The 15,945-nt window shown below is 42.1% G+C and overlaps 1 protein-coding gene across 2 annotated transcripts in view; it reads right to left on the bottom strand.

The window, feature by feature from the left end:
- Window positions 1-7,433: 7,433 nt before the first annotated feature.
- Window positions 7,434-15,945, bottom strand: part of SCRIB (scribble planar cell polarity protein) — a 113,147-nt gene continuing 104,635 nt past the window's right edge. For both annotated transcript variants that reach the window (XM_059815399.1, XM_059815398.1), the window contains exons 45-46: window positions 14,271-14,322; window positions 7,434-9,786 (exon numbers count right to left, since the gene is read on the bottom strand). In XM_059815399.1, coding sequence (XP_059671382.1) covers window positions 9,623-9,786; window positions 14,271-14,322 — 216 coding nt within the window. In that variant the 3' untranslated portion in view covers window positions 7,434-9,622. The remainder of the gene's footprint in view (window positions 9,787-14,270; window positions 14,323-15,945) is intronic.

Raw genomic sequence — 15,945 nt, 5'->3', positions numbered from 1 at the left:
TTCAAAAATTCATACGTTACTGATTTGTTTGATTTGTCATTTCTTTCAAATAATGTATTTGTCATAAGTAAAACATTTTGAAATTATCACTTTTGAGTGGTTCTAAAACTGAGGTAGCATTTGGTGGTAAGCACAACTTAAATGTTCAGAGGCAAATCAGAGGCGAGCTGGTTGGCTGTTTTACTGAAAATCAGCAAGGTGGTAAGTGCTAGATTATCTTGGTGAGTAGAGCAATTCACTAACCAACCTTCTGTAATACTGGATGTTACTCATGCCTTTTTATCTAACACTAGTGATCAGGTAACATAAATAGAGTTAAATGTTTCAGCACCCCCCGGTTTCTTCAGTGGTAAACTAGTAGGGGTTTATATTTGAAGTTGCCACATAAATGACATAAATGGGGTGTTTTTTTCATGAACTCAGATTCAGGAACTTGCTTCTCCAGAGCAGTAAAAGCTTTTGATGGTATGTGTTTCTAAGGGTTGGGTATCTTCCATTCTGAACATATGTTGCAACAGATAGCCTCTGACACCTCTTTCACCTGCTTGGAAAAGCATCTGCAGCCTTATGATCAACACTTACTCATTCCTCCCTAAACTCCATTATAAAGAGAATGGGGTTTTGGATTTTAATTTTCATAGCCATCCTTGATTGGTTTGAAAAATCCTTGACTGTTGAATATTCACCTTATTCTTGAAATAGATATTTATAAATTTTCTTTTTTTTTTTTTTTTTTTTTGCCAGGTAATACTGGAATTTAATGCATGGAATTCATTTTTTTGTGCTCTCTGAGAGCATTTTTCAGCCAAAGGGTTCCATATGTGGCCAGTTATCTTCAGGGCTAGATCGTTTGGGTTTTACACTTCTGTTTTTTAATATGGTTTGTTTTCATGGTATACTGAACTTACATTACATTCTTTCACATTAAACACAACCAAGGGCTGTTGCCATTGCACAGTTTACCAGTCTTTGCACTATTTCTGAATTTGTTTCTCACGATAATAACTTTTATGGTGTTTTATTAGTATTATCTGTTGGGATTGATCATTATTTTGTGATGCCAGTGCTATTTTCAGGGACACTATATGCTGAAATACTGCACAGTAAGACCAATCTCCTGGAAGACACCTAGGCAATTCAAACGCTCTGTGTTTAACAGCAAGTTCACATTTTAGCTGCAGTCCCTTTTGCACTGTAATTGAAGTACACAATACATGCTGTCACAGTACCATAGGACACATTCTACTTTAAAAACAATGAACCAAACGAAAAAAACCCTACTTTAACATAGACCTGGAAGTAGAAATTTCATTGCAAATTGAGATAAATTATATAGACAAATATCTATGTGTTGGAAGAAAATGCAATAATTATTAATCAAACACCTGTCTCTCATAAAGGGGTGCAATAAACTAAAAGAAAACAAGATTACATCTGAACTGCCTCTATTGGGAAGCGTTTGACAGGCAAACAGCTGAGTAAGCCACTGGCCAGAGACTAAGCTAACTTGAACAGGACATGACACAGTAGTGGACATGATGAGAGAAATTGCTGGGCGTAACCGATAACGATGTGAGAAGCTGACAAAAGTTGCAAACAGTGCTGGGAGGGGTGGCTGGATTTCACAGGTAGTTAAGGGAAAATTACGTGAGGAACAGAGGAATGCTGCAGGTAACTGGAATACTGGGGACCTTTTGGAGTAGAATCTTGATAGGCCAAAAGTCCTTAGGTCACCATATCAATAATACCATATAAAGGTACCATAAGTAGGTAACCTTACCAGAAGTACCAGATTTAGGTATGAATGTAGCAAAACTGGGACCAAAGGGGAAGAAATAATTAGAGGGTCATTGTTTTTCTGGGAGGAGACCAAAATGAAGAAAAAGAGGGATGAGCAGAGAAAGAGATGGTCAAGAAATGGTAAAGAAGATCATAAGATATGCAAATAATGTAATCAAGGCCATTCAGGGGTACCCATTGGGCAGCCCTGAATTTGGTCACTGGAGCAGGACAATAGACCAAACCTGTTTTTCTGACCACAATGTATGTCGAACCTGCTTTTGCAATCAGGAAGACTAAGGGAGAGCAGGTAGTGCATAATTTGGCTAGCACGGGAACACCTGGGATGGATGGATGGATCAAGCATTCTGGTATCACCATGTCCGTGCCCATTCCAGGCCTGTTGACATTAACATCTTCCTAGCTTTCTTAGAAAACCCCACCAGGATGAAATGTCATAGAAACAGTAACCCAAAATGAACTATTCTGTCATTGAAGTGTAGTGCTTGGTATCATAAATACCGGTGATACCTACCCATGCTGGAGTAAGAGTAATTGTTATTACAGTCTGATGTTTTGCTCGTGCTATCTCAGCTAAGATACAGGTACTAATTGTATGGACACTTACTTATTGACTGCTTTCAGTTCAAAGTGAAATAGGTTGATTTAAACTAATGCTTCAATTATATACTCATTATACCCTTTGGTACAAGGTGCGAAATTAGTTTGTGCTTTGGTTACCAAGCAGCCTAAAAAGAAAAGTAGAGCAAAACTCAAAGAAGGGCAATGAGCTTGGGGTGGGGGCAGGTGTTGTCTGACTGCAGAAAATAAGGAATTTGCCCCTTATGGTGGAGAGGGGAACATTTACTTGCTCATACCAGAAAGGGCTGCATCTTTGTGATGCCAAGTCTCCATTAGTCAGGAAAGCTGTTTGGGGCCTGTTACAGACTTTGGTATGGGACACTTTAGTTCTGGTTTAGGTGGGTAGTTCATTTTTTTCTTAGCAAGACAGTGTCTGCTCTTTGTCCACATGCAGTCGGCCAATGATTATTATCCTTTTGGACAAGTTGCAGCTTTCCAGCGGTGTCAAGACATGATTTACCGGAACACACTGTATTCAAATAGCATGGACCTGGAAGCCAGTAAAATAGCTTTGCCTAGGGCCCTGAGATGGGCAAGCCGAACTACAGTGGTAAGTGGCAGTGCCAGCTGTAATATAGTGGCAGTCCTACAATGCTCTATATTTAGGATCTTTCACTACTTCATCTATGATGTATGTCACTAATGTAATCTGTAAACAAAGAGTCAACTACAAAAAGTAGCAGCAGCAAAAGTGGTACTGAGTTAAAACTACAGATTCATCTCGTCCAGCATGTTGTCTCCAGAAGCAGCTGGTGGCAGGTGGGCAAGACTGAAAAACAGCATTCTCCATCCTCCAGTTATCCTAAGTGTTTCCAAGTTGCAGGTTTCTCAGAGCTGACTGTACATGGGTAAATTTGTTGTGATTTGCAGCTTCCATGATAGCACCTTGTATCTGTTAATAGACAATCCTTGAAGAGAATCCTATAGGTATTCAAGACACCTGCCTACCATTCTATATGGAGGAAAATACAGGCAAGGAGCACAAGAATTCCATACCTCACCTTGTTTACTAATACCAGACAGGACTTAATCCTGAAACCAAGAAAACTTGCATTTAGCAGGACCTGAGGGGCAGGCTTTTGGGTAAAAGATTCAGCACAAACTATCTCAGGAATAAAAAAAAAATGCAGCCTTAGTCCATGCTTAGCACTAAGATTCCATCCCATCTGCTTGAGTTATCCCTTGTGTAGAATTTCTTCTTTTTCCCCCTGCTTGCTAGAGGTGAGGATTCAGGATTTGTAGTCATCCCAAATTTCAAGTGGATTTAAAGTTCCAAATTACTTGACTCCATCTCTACTCATGCATATTTCTCTGAAAGTTAGATTTTAGAGCTAGGCCCTTGATGGCTAAGATTGCATTACTATGCCTTGCATAATTGTAGGGTTGTGTTTTGGGATTTTTTCCCCCCCATTTCTGGAAAAAATTAGTTTGAATATATAGTCTATGTAAATGCCATAAATTTCTCTTACTGGGCCTACCCTTTGTAGAAGGGCGCTGTCATCTTTACTGCTGTTGGGCTTACAGTCTTTGATTCATTACCAGCTTTCTATAGAAGGTCTCTATAACATTTTATTCAATTAGATAATAGTGTAGATTTCATCAGATCAATCCAGAGTAGTAATGCTCTGCTTTGTTTGGACAGGTTTAGGACAGTAGCTCTTCGCCATACTATCTGATCTTGATCTTACTGGGCTTAAAATTATTGCATAGGTTTTCCTCAACTACTGTCTTTTAAAAAAAGTCCCTTTTAAACTTGGATTAGCTATTGGTCTCAGTAGCTTTCTATTAGGCTTTCTGTTTCTAATGTGTTAAAAAAGCTGTACTACCCACAGGACCATTTGTTAAAGGGAAGCTGAATTCTGTGGGCTTGAGGGCCCATTCTGCTAGAACCAGCTTGTTCTGTGGTCCTCTGGGCCTGTGTCCAGACAGCAGCAAGGCTGAAAGCGTATCCTCAGTGTACACACAGAGACACAGCCAAACACCAGCAGAGAAACACAGACAGGAGTAGCTCTCCAGCCACCACATACTCACAAGCAGCAGCCACATAGGCAAGAACAATACAAATGGCCTGTTCACACAAGACCAGCCCGTTTTATTCCCCCCGTCCTCCCTTTCCATTTTCCCATTCTTCTTTGATATACCTTGAGCCCTCCCTTTCTTCACCTTTGGCCCTTCCCCTAGACAGACCATGGTAAGTTTTACATAATCCTACAATGCTCCTCAAATATCATCATCATCATCTCCTCCTCCTCCTCCTTCTGTGTATCCGGGTGCTTAGTACTTATCCTACTTCTTGTCCTAGTCTTTCATGCTGAAACATGCCCTTAACCAGATAGTGTCACAAACCAGATAGCATCCCAGTCTACATACCTGTGCCACATTAACAAATTACTTTCTAAAATTTTGTATATGCATTACTGTGTTTTTTATTTAGCTTGCTGTAATTCTTTCCCACTGCTGTCTTCCACATTTCTATATAATTTTCTCCTTTCCATTTGCTTTTAACAAGATATGGTGGCCAGCTATGTGGTAATCTCCAGTAAAACTACAATGCACAAAAATCAGTGTTATGTAGAGCAGGTTTTACTTTATGTCTTGCAAGTTTGCACCTAGAGCTATGTCCCAGTATGACATTAACTTCCCCTCCACACTCCCAGTAGCGTGTCTTTGATTCACTGTTGCTATACAACGCAATTTAGCTGCAAGATTCTTTGTTGCAAACCTTCTACCTAACCAGTTGTACTCTGTTCTGTATTTGTGCAGCCTTGAAGATCTTTGCATTATCCCTATAAAATTGAACTGGGTTTTTTTTGTTCCTATTTATAGTAAAATTTCTACCCTAAATAAATTTCCTAAGTTAATGAAGACATAAGAGCATCCTTCCAGCACACCTAAAAACCAAGGGAAGCTATAAAGTTCCGAAAAATATTTTTTGGTTGTCTTTCTCAGTCTTTACTCCAATAGCAACATCCTACCAGAGGTGACTGCACGCTAGCTCTGTGGATACTTTGAGTAGCTATGACAAATCAGACACTCTTGCACGACTACCTTTTCTAGACCTTCACCAGGAAGAACATTTGGAATTAAGCCCTACTCCCTCGCTTCTCATCAGCAGGTTCGTCATACAAGCAGCAAAGCAGCTGGACAGATTTTCTAGTTCTGAAACTCTTGCTATTAGGACTCCTGGGCCACCTTCCATCACAGCAATCACCTGTGTCCGTCCTTCTGTCCATACCCTAACTGGAAATGGGGCCTATAACATGGACCCTCGAGGGAAATCTGTATTGCAGATAAATGGGTGTGGACTTCCCACCCACCCACCTGCCCCAGCGTATATACAATGGATGGGCATGTTACAGCAGACTTTCAGGCTGGCGTTTTTATGAGATGTGTATGTTACTATGTGCTTTTATCTGAGAAAAATTATGCCAATGACCTGCTTACAAGGACACTGATGATGTTTATGAGAACGTGTTTGCCTTTGTCTAAAGTGGTAACTATTGTGTATGTCCTAATCATGGCTCAGTTGTGTTAGGTAATATATAAGCACAAAGTAGTAAACTTGGCCCAAGAAAACTACAGTCTAAGTGAGCAGAAAAAAGATATATTAAACCAAGATTTTTTAAAAATTCTATTTTATAGGAGAGGACCTGTGAAATATATTGTTTTAGTCTGTGTAAGTCTACACTTTAGACTCTTGAACCCTCCAAGCTGAGCTAAGACAAGACTGTTCCTGTGGTACCATGTCACCTGCCAAGGCCCCTTTTCCATCTGTATCTGCAAGTCAACAGTTGCAAAGGATGGAGAATGAGGCCAAGGTCTAGCGTGACACTGTGTCTAGAAAAAGGAATTCTGCCCTCTTCCCACTGAGGCTGCTTTTCTTTCTGTGTGGCACACCTTGGTGGCCATCCATTGACCCAGACTAGGAAAAACTTGTTTGGGCTACAGGAAATGTGTTAGTTTTTTACCAGTTAAACTGTATTCTTAAAAACTTTAATCACGTAAACAAAATAGCGGGTTTGCTTTTTTAAAGTAGAGCCAAGTAAAGAAAGCAAAGAGACTTAAGATCTTGCTGGTATCACTGTTTTATATGACATCAGCTGATGAGCAGGGCTCAGGCTGTGCATCACTTCCAGGCTACTACTCGTGTCCAGGTGTCCACACTTGTGTCCACACACACAGACACACACACACTCTCCCCCCCACACCCCTGGCAGTTGGTCAAATGGAGCCAAAGCCTTAGGATTGGTGCTCCGTGAACTCACCCACACCCATGAGGCAAGGGGCTGGAGCAGCAGGCACCACAGAGCTCAGCAGTGGCAGAAGGAACTGGTCCTCACTGCCACAGGCAGCAGCATCACGTTGGCCAGCCTTTACTGACAGAGGCCCAGGCACGAAGCACATGGGCACCACAGCACATAGGTACATTTCGTGCCTAATCAGCCCCTCGTATGGACAGAATTAAGTCTTTCTGCAGTTAGCATCGGTACTTGTCTTAAAGGTAGTAACACCGAACAGCACATTATAGCTTTTTTTTTTCTCATTCCTGAATTTACCTCCCTCTCCTGTATGCCATTAAGCAGGATGTTGTTTTTTAAACAGGTGTCAGTGATGTGATAACTAAACCACTGTATCCTACAGGTATCATCTCACCTGTTTGTCCTCATTTCCTTTCCCCAGTATTACAGCTTCTCTGGAGCAGAAACCTCTGCTCCCCTCCCTCCCCTCCAAGACTGAATCTGCTACTTCCAAAGTAAGGAGTCCCTTTCAAACTACATGAAGATGGAGCTAATAGTTACTGGTTTAGATTCTCTTCCTCCCCTGTCAGCATAAATGCCAGTTTTCTACCAACTTTACATGACTAGCACGTGCTCATCTTGATACTCCTGCAGCTGGCAGGAAGGCGATCATTAATTTCTGCACACAAAAGCAGGAAAATCACTAGTATGTTTGCTAGATTATAAGGTGAGTGATAAGAACCAAAGTGTTGATACAGAAATTGCAGACTTCACACAGGGCAAACCACATTAACTAAAGGTTCTAAAATGTAAAGTAAACTTTATTATCCTTGAACCACAAAATAGATTTCTTTGGTTGTACAAATTTCACTAGTTACAGTCTTGATGCGCTAATTTTCCCTCAGAGTCTCTCAGGAGAGAATGGGAGAGAACCCAGAGCCTGGCACCAGGTACCGCAAAGGGAAAGAAAAAAAAGAATCACAAGTTAGTCACCAAAACCAATCCAGGATTGTTTCCAAAATTGCTGTTGTTAAAAAGCAAATGCTAAAATTAGATTTAAAAAGGAAAAGCCCAAATTGCTGATGATGGAAGCAGCCATAGCTGCAGTTTGAGATTATCAGAGTTCCCCCTTCAAAGCTCTGTAAAATTAAAACATACGAAGTCAGTTAGAATGATCCACTGGATTTTGGCATGAAGGGAGATTCTCGACTAAAAGAAATTGCATCCAGTTCTTTCATTCAGCAAATATACAAGCAGAAGTGCCTGTCGCTCCCAAGCCACTTTGAGTCACTGAAAGGCTTAAAGTCCAACTCTGGTCTTACTGCTGGAGGGGTTCAGCAGAGAGCACCAATGTATCAGGGTAGACAGATCAGATTACTGCCAAGCTCAGATGCCTTTCTCCCTATTAGAGGCATTAAAAAAAAAAAAAAAGAGGGATGTTTTACTTCAGTAGTGGGCAGCAGAGACTGATTTCAGAGCTATAAGCAGCATCTGTCTCCTCCACATCTGCAGAGCTCACTTGATACAGAATCTGTTCACAGCCCTTGTTCCACTCATGGAAACCAGGAATCGCACCCCTGCTCCTTTTTCATTTTAATTTTTTTCCTCTTGCACAGGCAAGCATGTGTTTTCCCTGTTCTATATGGAAAGGGGCCTGAAGCCAACAAGTTGGCAAAGAGTAGAATTGTGTAGTTATTGCAAGGCATCGGCCAGACCCATCCTACTTCATTGTGCTCCCTGCCTGGCAGGCGCTCCTTGAGAGCCCCACACTGGGCACCCCTGTAACGTCACATTTCATTTCACAGCTAGCGGGCAACATAGCGGACTCATCCACTAGTATCCTTCTACCTGTAAGACCCCATTACTCCTAACCTGACCCCAGCAATGCCACTTCCTACCCTTCCCCATTTCCTGAATCCTAACCCACTATGTTATCTGCTGTTTACACCTCCTATCTCTGCCACCGTATCCTAATCCCCAACTATTCTGCTCTCTATTGCTGTCACACACGCACACTGCTATACTCTTGCTTCAGCTGTTCGTCTCCTTTCTCATTTCTGCCCCAGTTCACCAATTCAGTCATGGTGCTGACAGAAGACAGATACCTGGCCTCCTCTGACACTCAGTACAGTGTGCTTGTAGAGTGGTTCACACTGCATTCATGAGATACACACAATTATGTGTACATCCAGGTAGGTACCTGTCTCCCAGAATAGCACATAATACTGTCAGGAGCAGTTTCCCACATGGGATAGATTGCTGCGCTCACAGAGGCAAGTGGCACAGAGCTGGCACAGGCTCCTGCTTATGCAGTCGTCTTTGCTTCAGCACGTAAGTGTCAATGTCAGAGGGAGGCACTTCACTGAAATTCCTTTTTTTTTTTTTCTTTTTTTTTTTTTTTGCCTCCAAGCTACCCATTTCCACATGCTCCCAAAAGAAAGTGAGGTGACGTGGTGCGGGAGGTGGAAGGAGATGCTTTTTGGCAAAAGACTGGAAATTAAGTAGGAGCAAAGGCAGGCTGGACCTTCCTTCTAATTCATACCAGAGTAGAAGCTCCCATATTAACCACTAAAAAATCCAAGTTGAGGAAATAACAGCTGGAGCCCAACACACTCTCACACTCCTATGTTCTCCCTGTCCTACCCTTCCCCCACACACAATATTTACAGGCTAACAAGCTGCAGCTGCCCACTGTCCTACCCATACCTCCTCTCAATTTGCCATCAATAAGTCTACTGTTGTCCCATTTTGTTTAGGACATGCCCCAGTGCATTACTGGGTGAGAAAAGAGGGCGGATCACAGCCTTAAAGGAAGTTAGTTGACCACAATGCTCCCTGGGGTGCTCAGTTCCCATCTAGAGTCCAGGAGGCAGCAGTGTGGGCAGTCCAGTGCTGTCCCTGGAGCACAGGAAGCTCAAAAGCCCTGTGCTGGGCTATTCCATCGCCCAGGTGCATCAGATCTTCTACGTAGGGACAGCAGCCTCCAAACTGCGCCGGCTGTGTCGGAGTTTGCGTTTGCTGCTGTACAGGGCCATTTCTTCAAGTGCTGATGAAGTAGGTGTTGATGAATCACGTGTTATTAACATTTCCTCTTCCTCTGGCTGCTGCCCATCCTGCTCCTGGGGAACTATGTAGACAAGAAAAGTTAAGGTTTTAAGAGAAAGTGCCAGGTTAAGTATATAGCTGATAGAGTTAACGTGGACATAAGGGTATACCCAGGTGCTGAATTTGAGATAGCACTGAAGTCTTAGCTATTTACAGTAATCCTGTGCTCAGAACTTTCAGGTGATCTGTAGTTCATGTACTGACTACTGTGGATTCTGGGAAGGAAGTCACATGCATGAGAAGACAACTGTCCCTAACACCCACAATTCACTGAAAATTACGGGAAGTGCCAAGCCTTCGGAAAAATCAAGAACACTGAAAGGACTCAGGTGTATGCTAGCACTCCAAACACTTCACTAGTTTCAACAGAGTAGCATGCACTAAAGACCAGCCTGACTGCCAGTATGGTATGCCATAGCTATATGAGAGAAGTGAGCATTCTGGCTTTGTTTAATGTTGAAGTTAGACAGCTAAGTCCTTTCTGTAAATCTACATTGTGACTTGTGTCCCTCACCAAAAGAACTCACCAGGAAAGATACTCGGGCAGGGCAGACTCTCAGTTAACTTGGTCTCAGGCCTTTTAGGATGTGTTCTGCATCTAAAGTATACTGCTGTTACAGTAGCTCCTTACCCTCCTGAAAGGAGCTGGTAGAGCTTATCTGGTGTGCCTTGACATACACCTGGAACATCTGCCCTTTGGGATAATTTGGCTTGAGCAACTATTGTGAGATACTTGTGTAAAAAGGAAAAAGTTCCACAAAACCACAGATTTTTCACTTCAAGTGCAAACTGGCTCATGAGAAGCCTCTCTAAAGTCTTCGAATGTAGCAGAGAACCTGAAATACAGAAATCTATGGAGCTGTATCAGATGAAAGGTGCACAGTCTGCTGAGCTGTACCCAGTGGCCCTCCCTCTGGTCTAGAGCCAGACTCCAAGATGCAGTATCTCCCTTGTTACAGTACTCAAGTATGAGTAGTTACAATTCAGAAGCCCTCCTGAACTATTAACTGTAGCATTAACCTGTTGTTTGAAAAGGCCTCAGAACCAAATGAATGTAGTGGAAATCTGACATCTTGAAAGGATACTGGGATTGGTAGGCAGATGACTGACTTCCAAACAAGGCAAACAGGTATAAAAGAAAGGCATGGACACATGCAGATAAAAATCCACATGGGGGGTGGGGGTGGGGGAGGAAAGCAATGTGGCTTAGAGGCAAGTCATTCCTTTTAGACCCTCTGAGACTAGAATTTGCCAAAGGACCCGTCAAACATGCAAGTTAAGTGATCTCAACACAACATACTGAACTTTTTAAAAAACCTTTTGATTGTTCCTCAGCCAAAGCTCTTAACAAAAACAAGCTGCCATGGGGTAAAACGACATGTCCTGTAGTGGGTAAATTAGTTGAAACACAGAAAAAGTGCAGGAAGATATTACCTGCTATCACAACATAGAGCAGCTATCTGTATTAGAGTCAGTATTTGGTAACTAATGAGGAATAGAAGTGATGAAGACTGTATTGAGAGAAACTGCTGATGATACCAACCTGTGTATCAGGGTAGTCAAATGAAACTCAACTACAAAAAATGGTATTAGGATTTTACAGAGTTACCTGGGCAATGATGTAAAAGGTGAAATTCACTGCAAATGTGAATAGAGTCAAGAAAGAAATAAACAACTCTAAAGTTAAAGGCCTCTGGCTTAGAAAGTGCTAAAACACAGATTGTCGTAGCCTGGAGTAGTATTCTAGAAGGAAACACTTTGTGCTTTTCTTCTTTTATGCTCTTTTCTCGGTATTCCCAGTGGCTCACATCTGACACAATACTGGACTAGCCAGAACCTCATGCTGACTTAGGAAGTTTATTTTCATGCTATTGGATGATGCTTAAGCTCAATAAAAGTAATATAATCCCAATCGCATATAAAATGTAATCGCATATAAAAAGTCTTTAGAGTAGAGATGTGGCTAAAAAGGATGGATGGGTATAAATTAACAATACAAGAAGGTAGAGAGGTCATCTTGCATTCCTATGTGTATATGAGTTGCTGAGCTGAGTCCTAGATAAAACCAATAATACAGCAGTGATTATTCCAGTGTAGGGTAAAAAGATACCTTTTCTGTGTAAGTTGCTGTAGACGTTAGACATCCCAAGTGGACAAAGACCATGAGGACAAAAGTAGTTTCTTACATACCATAAGTAGGTATCCAGTAATAAGTGCAATACAAAGTTATCAAGGGTGTATTTCTGAAACCTGATGGTTATAACATTGGAAAGCAAAAGACCCCGGCTCTAAGTGATCTGGAAAAGTTATGTCATAAAGCAAACACATAGCACGGTTCCACCCTAAAAATGCTATTATGTAGTCCTATAACTTCATGGCCTCTTGAAAACCTTGGAATAAATGCTTTTAAAAACATTTTAAAGATGATGACCATGAAGTCAGACCTGAGAACGGAGAAAACTGTTTCGCAGAGCCCATCTGCAATGGACAAGAAGAAAATGGTGGGCTTTGAAACACATTCAGAAGAGAGATAGCTAACAATTTCCTGTACTCAGCAGGAAGAAATCCTTGGAGTTCTGTTACAATGCTTTTCTAGCACAAAGTTGAGGAAATGCTTAGGAGTTTACCATATGATCAAAAAGCCCTAAGTCCATGATCAGAATAATTCTGATTAAAATCCCAGGGTGTGTAGAGGTGTCCAGAGAAAAGGTGTCACTATATGTAGCAATTAGATCTCTTTAAAGCTGTATTAAATACACACAGAAGTGAAAGGCCTGATAGGAGATGTCAAACTGGTGCCTGAAGTGCTGGGAGTTGCAAATGGATCTGGGGCTGGGGGGGCACAGGAGGAGAATGCACACACGTAGTGTTGTTTTGAACTAGTTCAGCATGTACTCCTTCCATCTTTGGTAACTGGTTTCCTTTCCTTTTACGGTAAAGAAAAATGCAAGTAAAAATCACTCCAATTCTCAAGTATTTTCCCAGAGAAATATTTTATTCCAAATATTTTCTCCACATGTTCTGAGAAGAATATCTGAAAAGAGACAAAGGCAGGCCTAGCAGGAGGCTGGAACTGATGCAGAAAAGGAGGATTTTTTAAATTCCTCATACAGATGTTATAACTTGGCAGAATCTATGTAAAAAAAAAAATAAAAATCTGTATGTTGGCTGGAATGCTACACTGCCTGGAAGAATGAGATGGGGGGTGGAGGGGGGAACAACCTAAGAAAAACTTGAGAGCTTTGTTTTGTACCAAAAGAGCTTAGTTGCATCTTCATCTGCTATCCTTCCAAACTGATTTTGGAACACCTACATTTTTTTGGTGCCTCACAGACATCACAGCCTCATACAGTGGTGACTTAAGGTTTACTTAAGGACTAAGGACTGGGTTAAAAAACTCTTGATAGATCACCACACTCTTCTTTATGGCTTTTATTCTATTTGAGGGCCCAAACCAATGACAGGCAATAGTGAGGTCTGAAGCCCCTAAGCAATTGCTCATTATTTCCTGACCCTTCAGCGACCTCCTAGTTATGTACACTGACTGAATGGACTACCTCAAGAGAGTAATGCAGGGTTGAGAGGTTTACTCTGAGGGATGAAGAACAAATGTTGTTCTTAGGAAAGTAAGTTTTTCTTGAGTATCTCTGCAGCAGAACCTCCTTCTGGAAATGACCCGTACATGGATCAGCTGTCTGGAATGCAGCCTTTACTCAGAGAGATTTACCAAGATAAAAGTGAGAGAGAAGCTGTTCCTTGTATAAAATAAAGGGGGGAAAAAATATCTGCAAAACAGGTAGAAGAAAACCAGCATCAACTGTTGAAGGAAACAGAAGTACTACTACTAAGGAGCAGACAGGTCCTGCTGAGCGCCACACTACTACTACAGCCACCTAGAACAAAGTGGGAGATAGTCTGAGCCTGTCTATTATAGTTGGGGACAGAAAGACATACCATAGCCAGGACAGCCTGAAGAGATAGAGAAGACGAAGCTTTAATTAATATTTAGATGACCATGCACTCAGATCCACAAGCGTAGACTTGGAGAGTCACCTGGGTACTCAAGCACCCAAATGCTCTCAAGGATGAATTTATCTGCATCTGCCTGCTGCAAGCAGCAAGAGTCTTTGCTCTAGCAAAAGGGGCACAAGGCAGATCCTGAACAATGGATGTTACCCACTTACAGCAGGTCACAGAGGCCAAAACTTCCCACCCACTTCCTACCACTCTTTATTCCAGAACGCAAAACTGGAAGAAAACCAGGCATGCTTGTTACACACCATTCTCAGCAAATAAGCCATCATTAAAGCACAATGCAAATATCCTACCCAAAACTGAACGTGGCGAGTTTGGAGGTTTCAATCTAGAATGGACAAAACAGGACATTGCTTCAAGCAGCAAGAAATTGAAATCCTCAGGGTTGATTCCACAAGCAAGCAAAGGGGAACCCTCTAGAACCGTGGTGAGAAGCAAGTCGTACAAAGATGACTTTGGCCATGAGCTTACCTGAGTTATTTCTGTCATCTATGTATCTGAAGTCATCAGCTGCATCAGGTGACTGGAAGAGAACAGAAGACGTGAGCATGCACCTCTGTAACACGAGTGCCAGGTAATTCCCCACCTCCAGCCTTCCAACGCACTACAGAGAACCTTTTGCCCTCAAAGGTGTTGGTAATACAGGAGCTGAGGCATGACCCTCAGTGATTGCACAGGATTACAACATTAATCCTTTGTGCTAACGTCAAGCAGCCCATTGCCTGAATTGCAGGATGAGGTGTGTGTCTGCACCTCAGAGCCCCCCTCCTTTTACTTTGTGTGCGTAAGGAGGAGAGGATAGGAAGTGACATGAAAGGCAGAAAGAGTGAAGACTACAGAAAATTAGTAGAAACATGGGAGGAGAGCAAAGACATGAGCTACATTTCCTTGAGAGGCCTGGATCCTAATTCTGCATCTGCACTGTTCCCAGGCCTAGCTTCTTCTGTAAAATCAACTTTCTTCTTTACATTCAGGTGTGTATAGAGAACTGGTGTGGGATAGGAAGCAGTTACATCCCAACAGATGGCAGAGACACCTTTGGAGAAATCGCTAAAAGTGATAATCGTGGAACTCCACCAGTTCCTGCTAATTTTAAAGCCTTCACAAAATGAAGACCATTCCAACAACCAGAGCTGTCTGTAGCTCATCAGACCAGAGTGACAACACCATGAGAAAACAACTTTGTTTGTGATCATGAACTTGAGGTGGCTTGAAAATCAGGACGACTCCCGGGACAGACATAAATGTCCCAAGCCCTACTCGTTTGCTGAAATAGAGTTTAATCTAGCTGTATGTAGTGCTTCAAGGATACAAAGGTCAAAGGATGCTGTTGAGGTATTCTGTTTACTTCAAAAGTGGCTGCATTTTTTACTTCTGCTACTCTTTCTAGGTTTGTACCCAGTAGTTACACTGAGCTCAACACTTCTCTGAGCTATACAAATGCATGGATAGGGTTTCAGAGGAGCTCAGTATTCCACAAGTTTAATAATGCCAAACTAGTCTGAAAGTTCTGGCCACTACTGATCAAAATCTATCTTTTAGGCGTCATCTTGCTCAGCTCAAGAGCACAAGTGAGGAGTAGCTTAATTTTTCTTTAGTTGTAGGATAAAGGATGGCAGCTCTATATACTTATATGGAAAGCATTTAGGGAAGTTTCACAGCTGTGAGAGTGCAAGAAGCCCTCTTTTCCATATAAACTTGCCCACCTTGTGCAAGCAGCAAAATTGGAGGAGGCAGAAAAGAGGGGGAGATTATCTCAGCCATTTAGTGCTTTAGAAATGAAGATTTAGTGTTTTAGAAAGACGATCAGGGGACTAGAACATCTTTCTTATGAGGAAAGGCTGAGGGACTTGGGTCTTTTTAGTCTGGAGAAGAGAAGACTGAAGGGGGATCTTATTAATGCTTCTTAATGGTTGGACTTGATGATCTTACAGGTCTTTTCCAACCTCAGTGATTCTGTGATTCTGTGAAATACTGAAGGGGTGGGTGCCAGGAGGATGGGGCCAGTCTTTTTTCAGGGGTGCCCAGTGACAGGACGAGAGGTAACGGGCACAAACTGGATCATAGGAAGTTCCATCTAAACATGAGGAGGAACTTTACTTTGAGGGTGGCAGAGCACTGGAACAAGCTGCCCAGAGAGTTGTGG

The sequence above is a fragment of the Gavia stellata genome, chromosome 3 (assembly GCF_030936135.1).
Source record: "Gavia stellata isolate bGavSte3 chromosome 3, bGavSte3.hap2, whole genome shotgun sequence".
Taxonomy (NCBI): Eukaryota; Metazoa; Chordata; class Aves; order Gaviiformes; family Gaviidae; genus Gavia; species Gavia stellata.
Note: the sequence above shows the minus strand (reverse complement) of the source record. Positions and strands in the feature narration are given on the sequence as shown.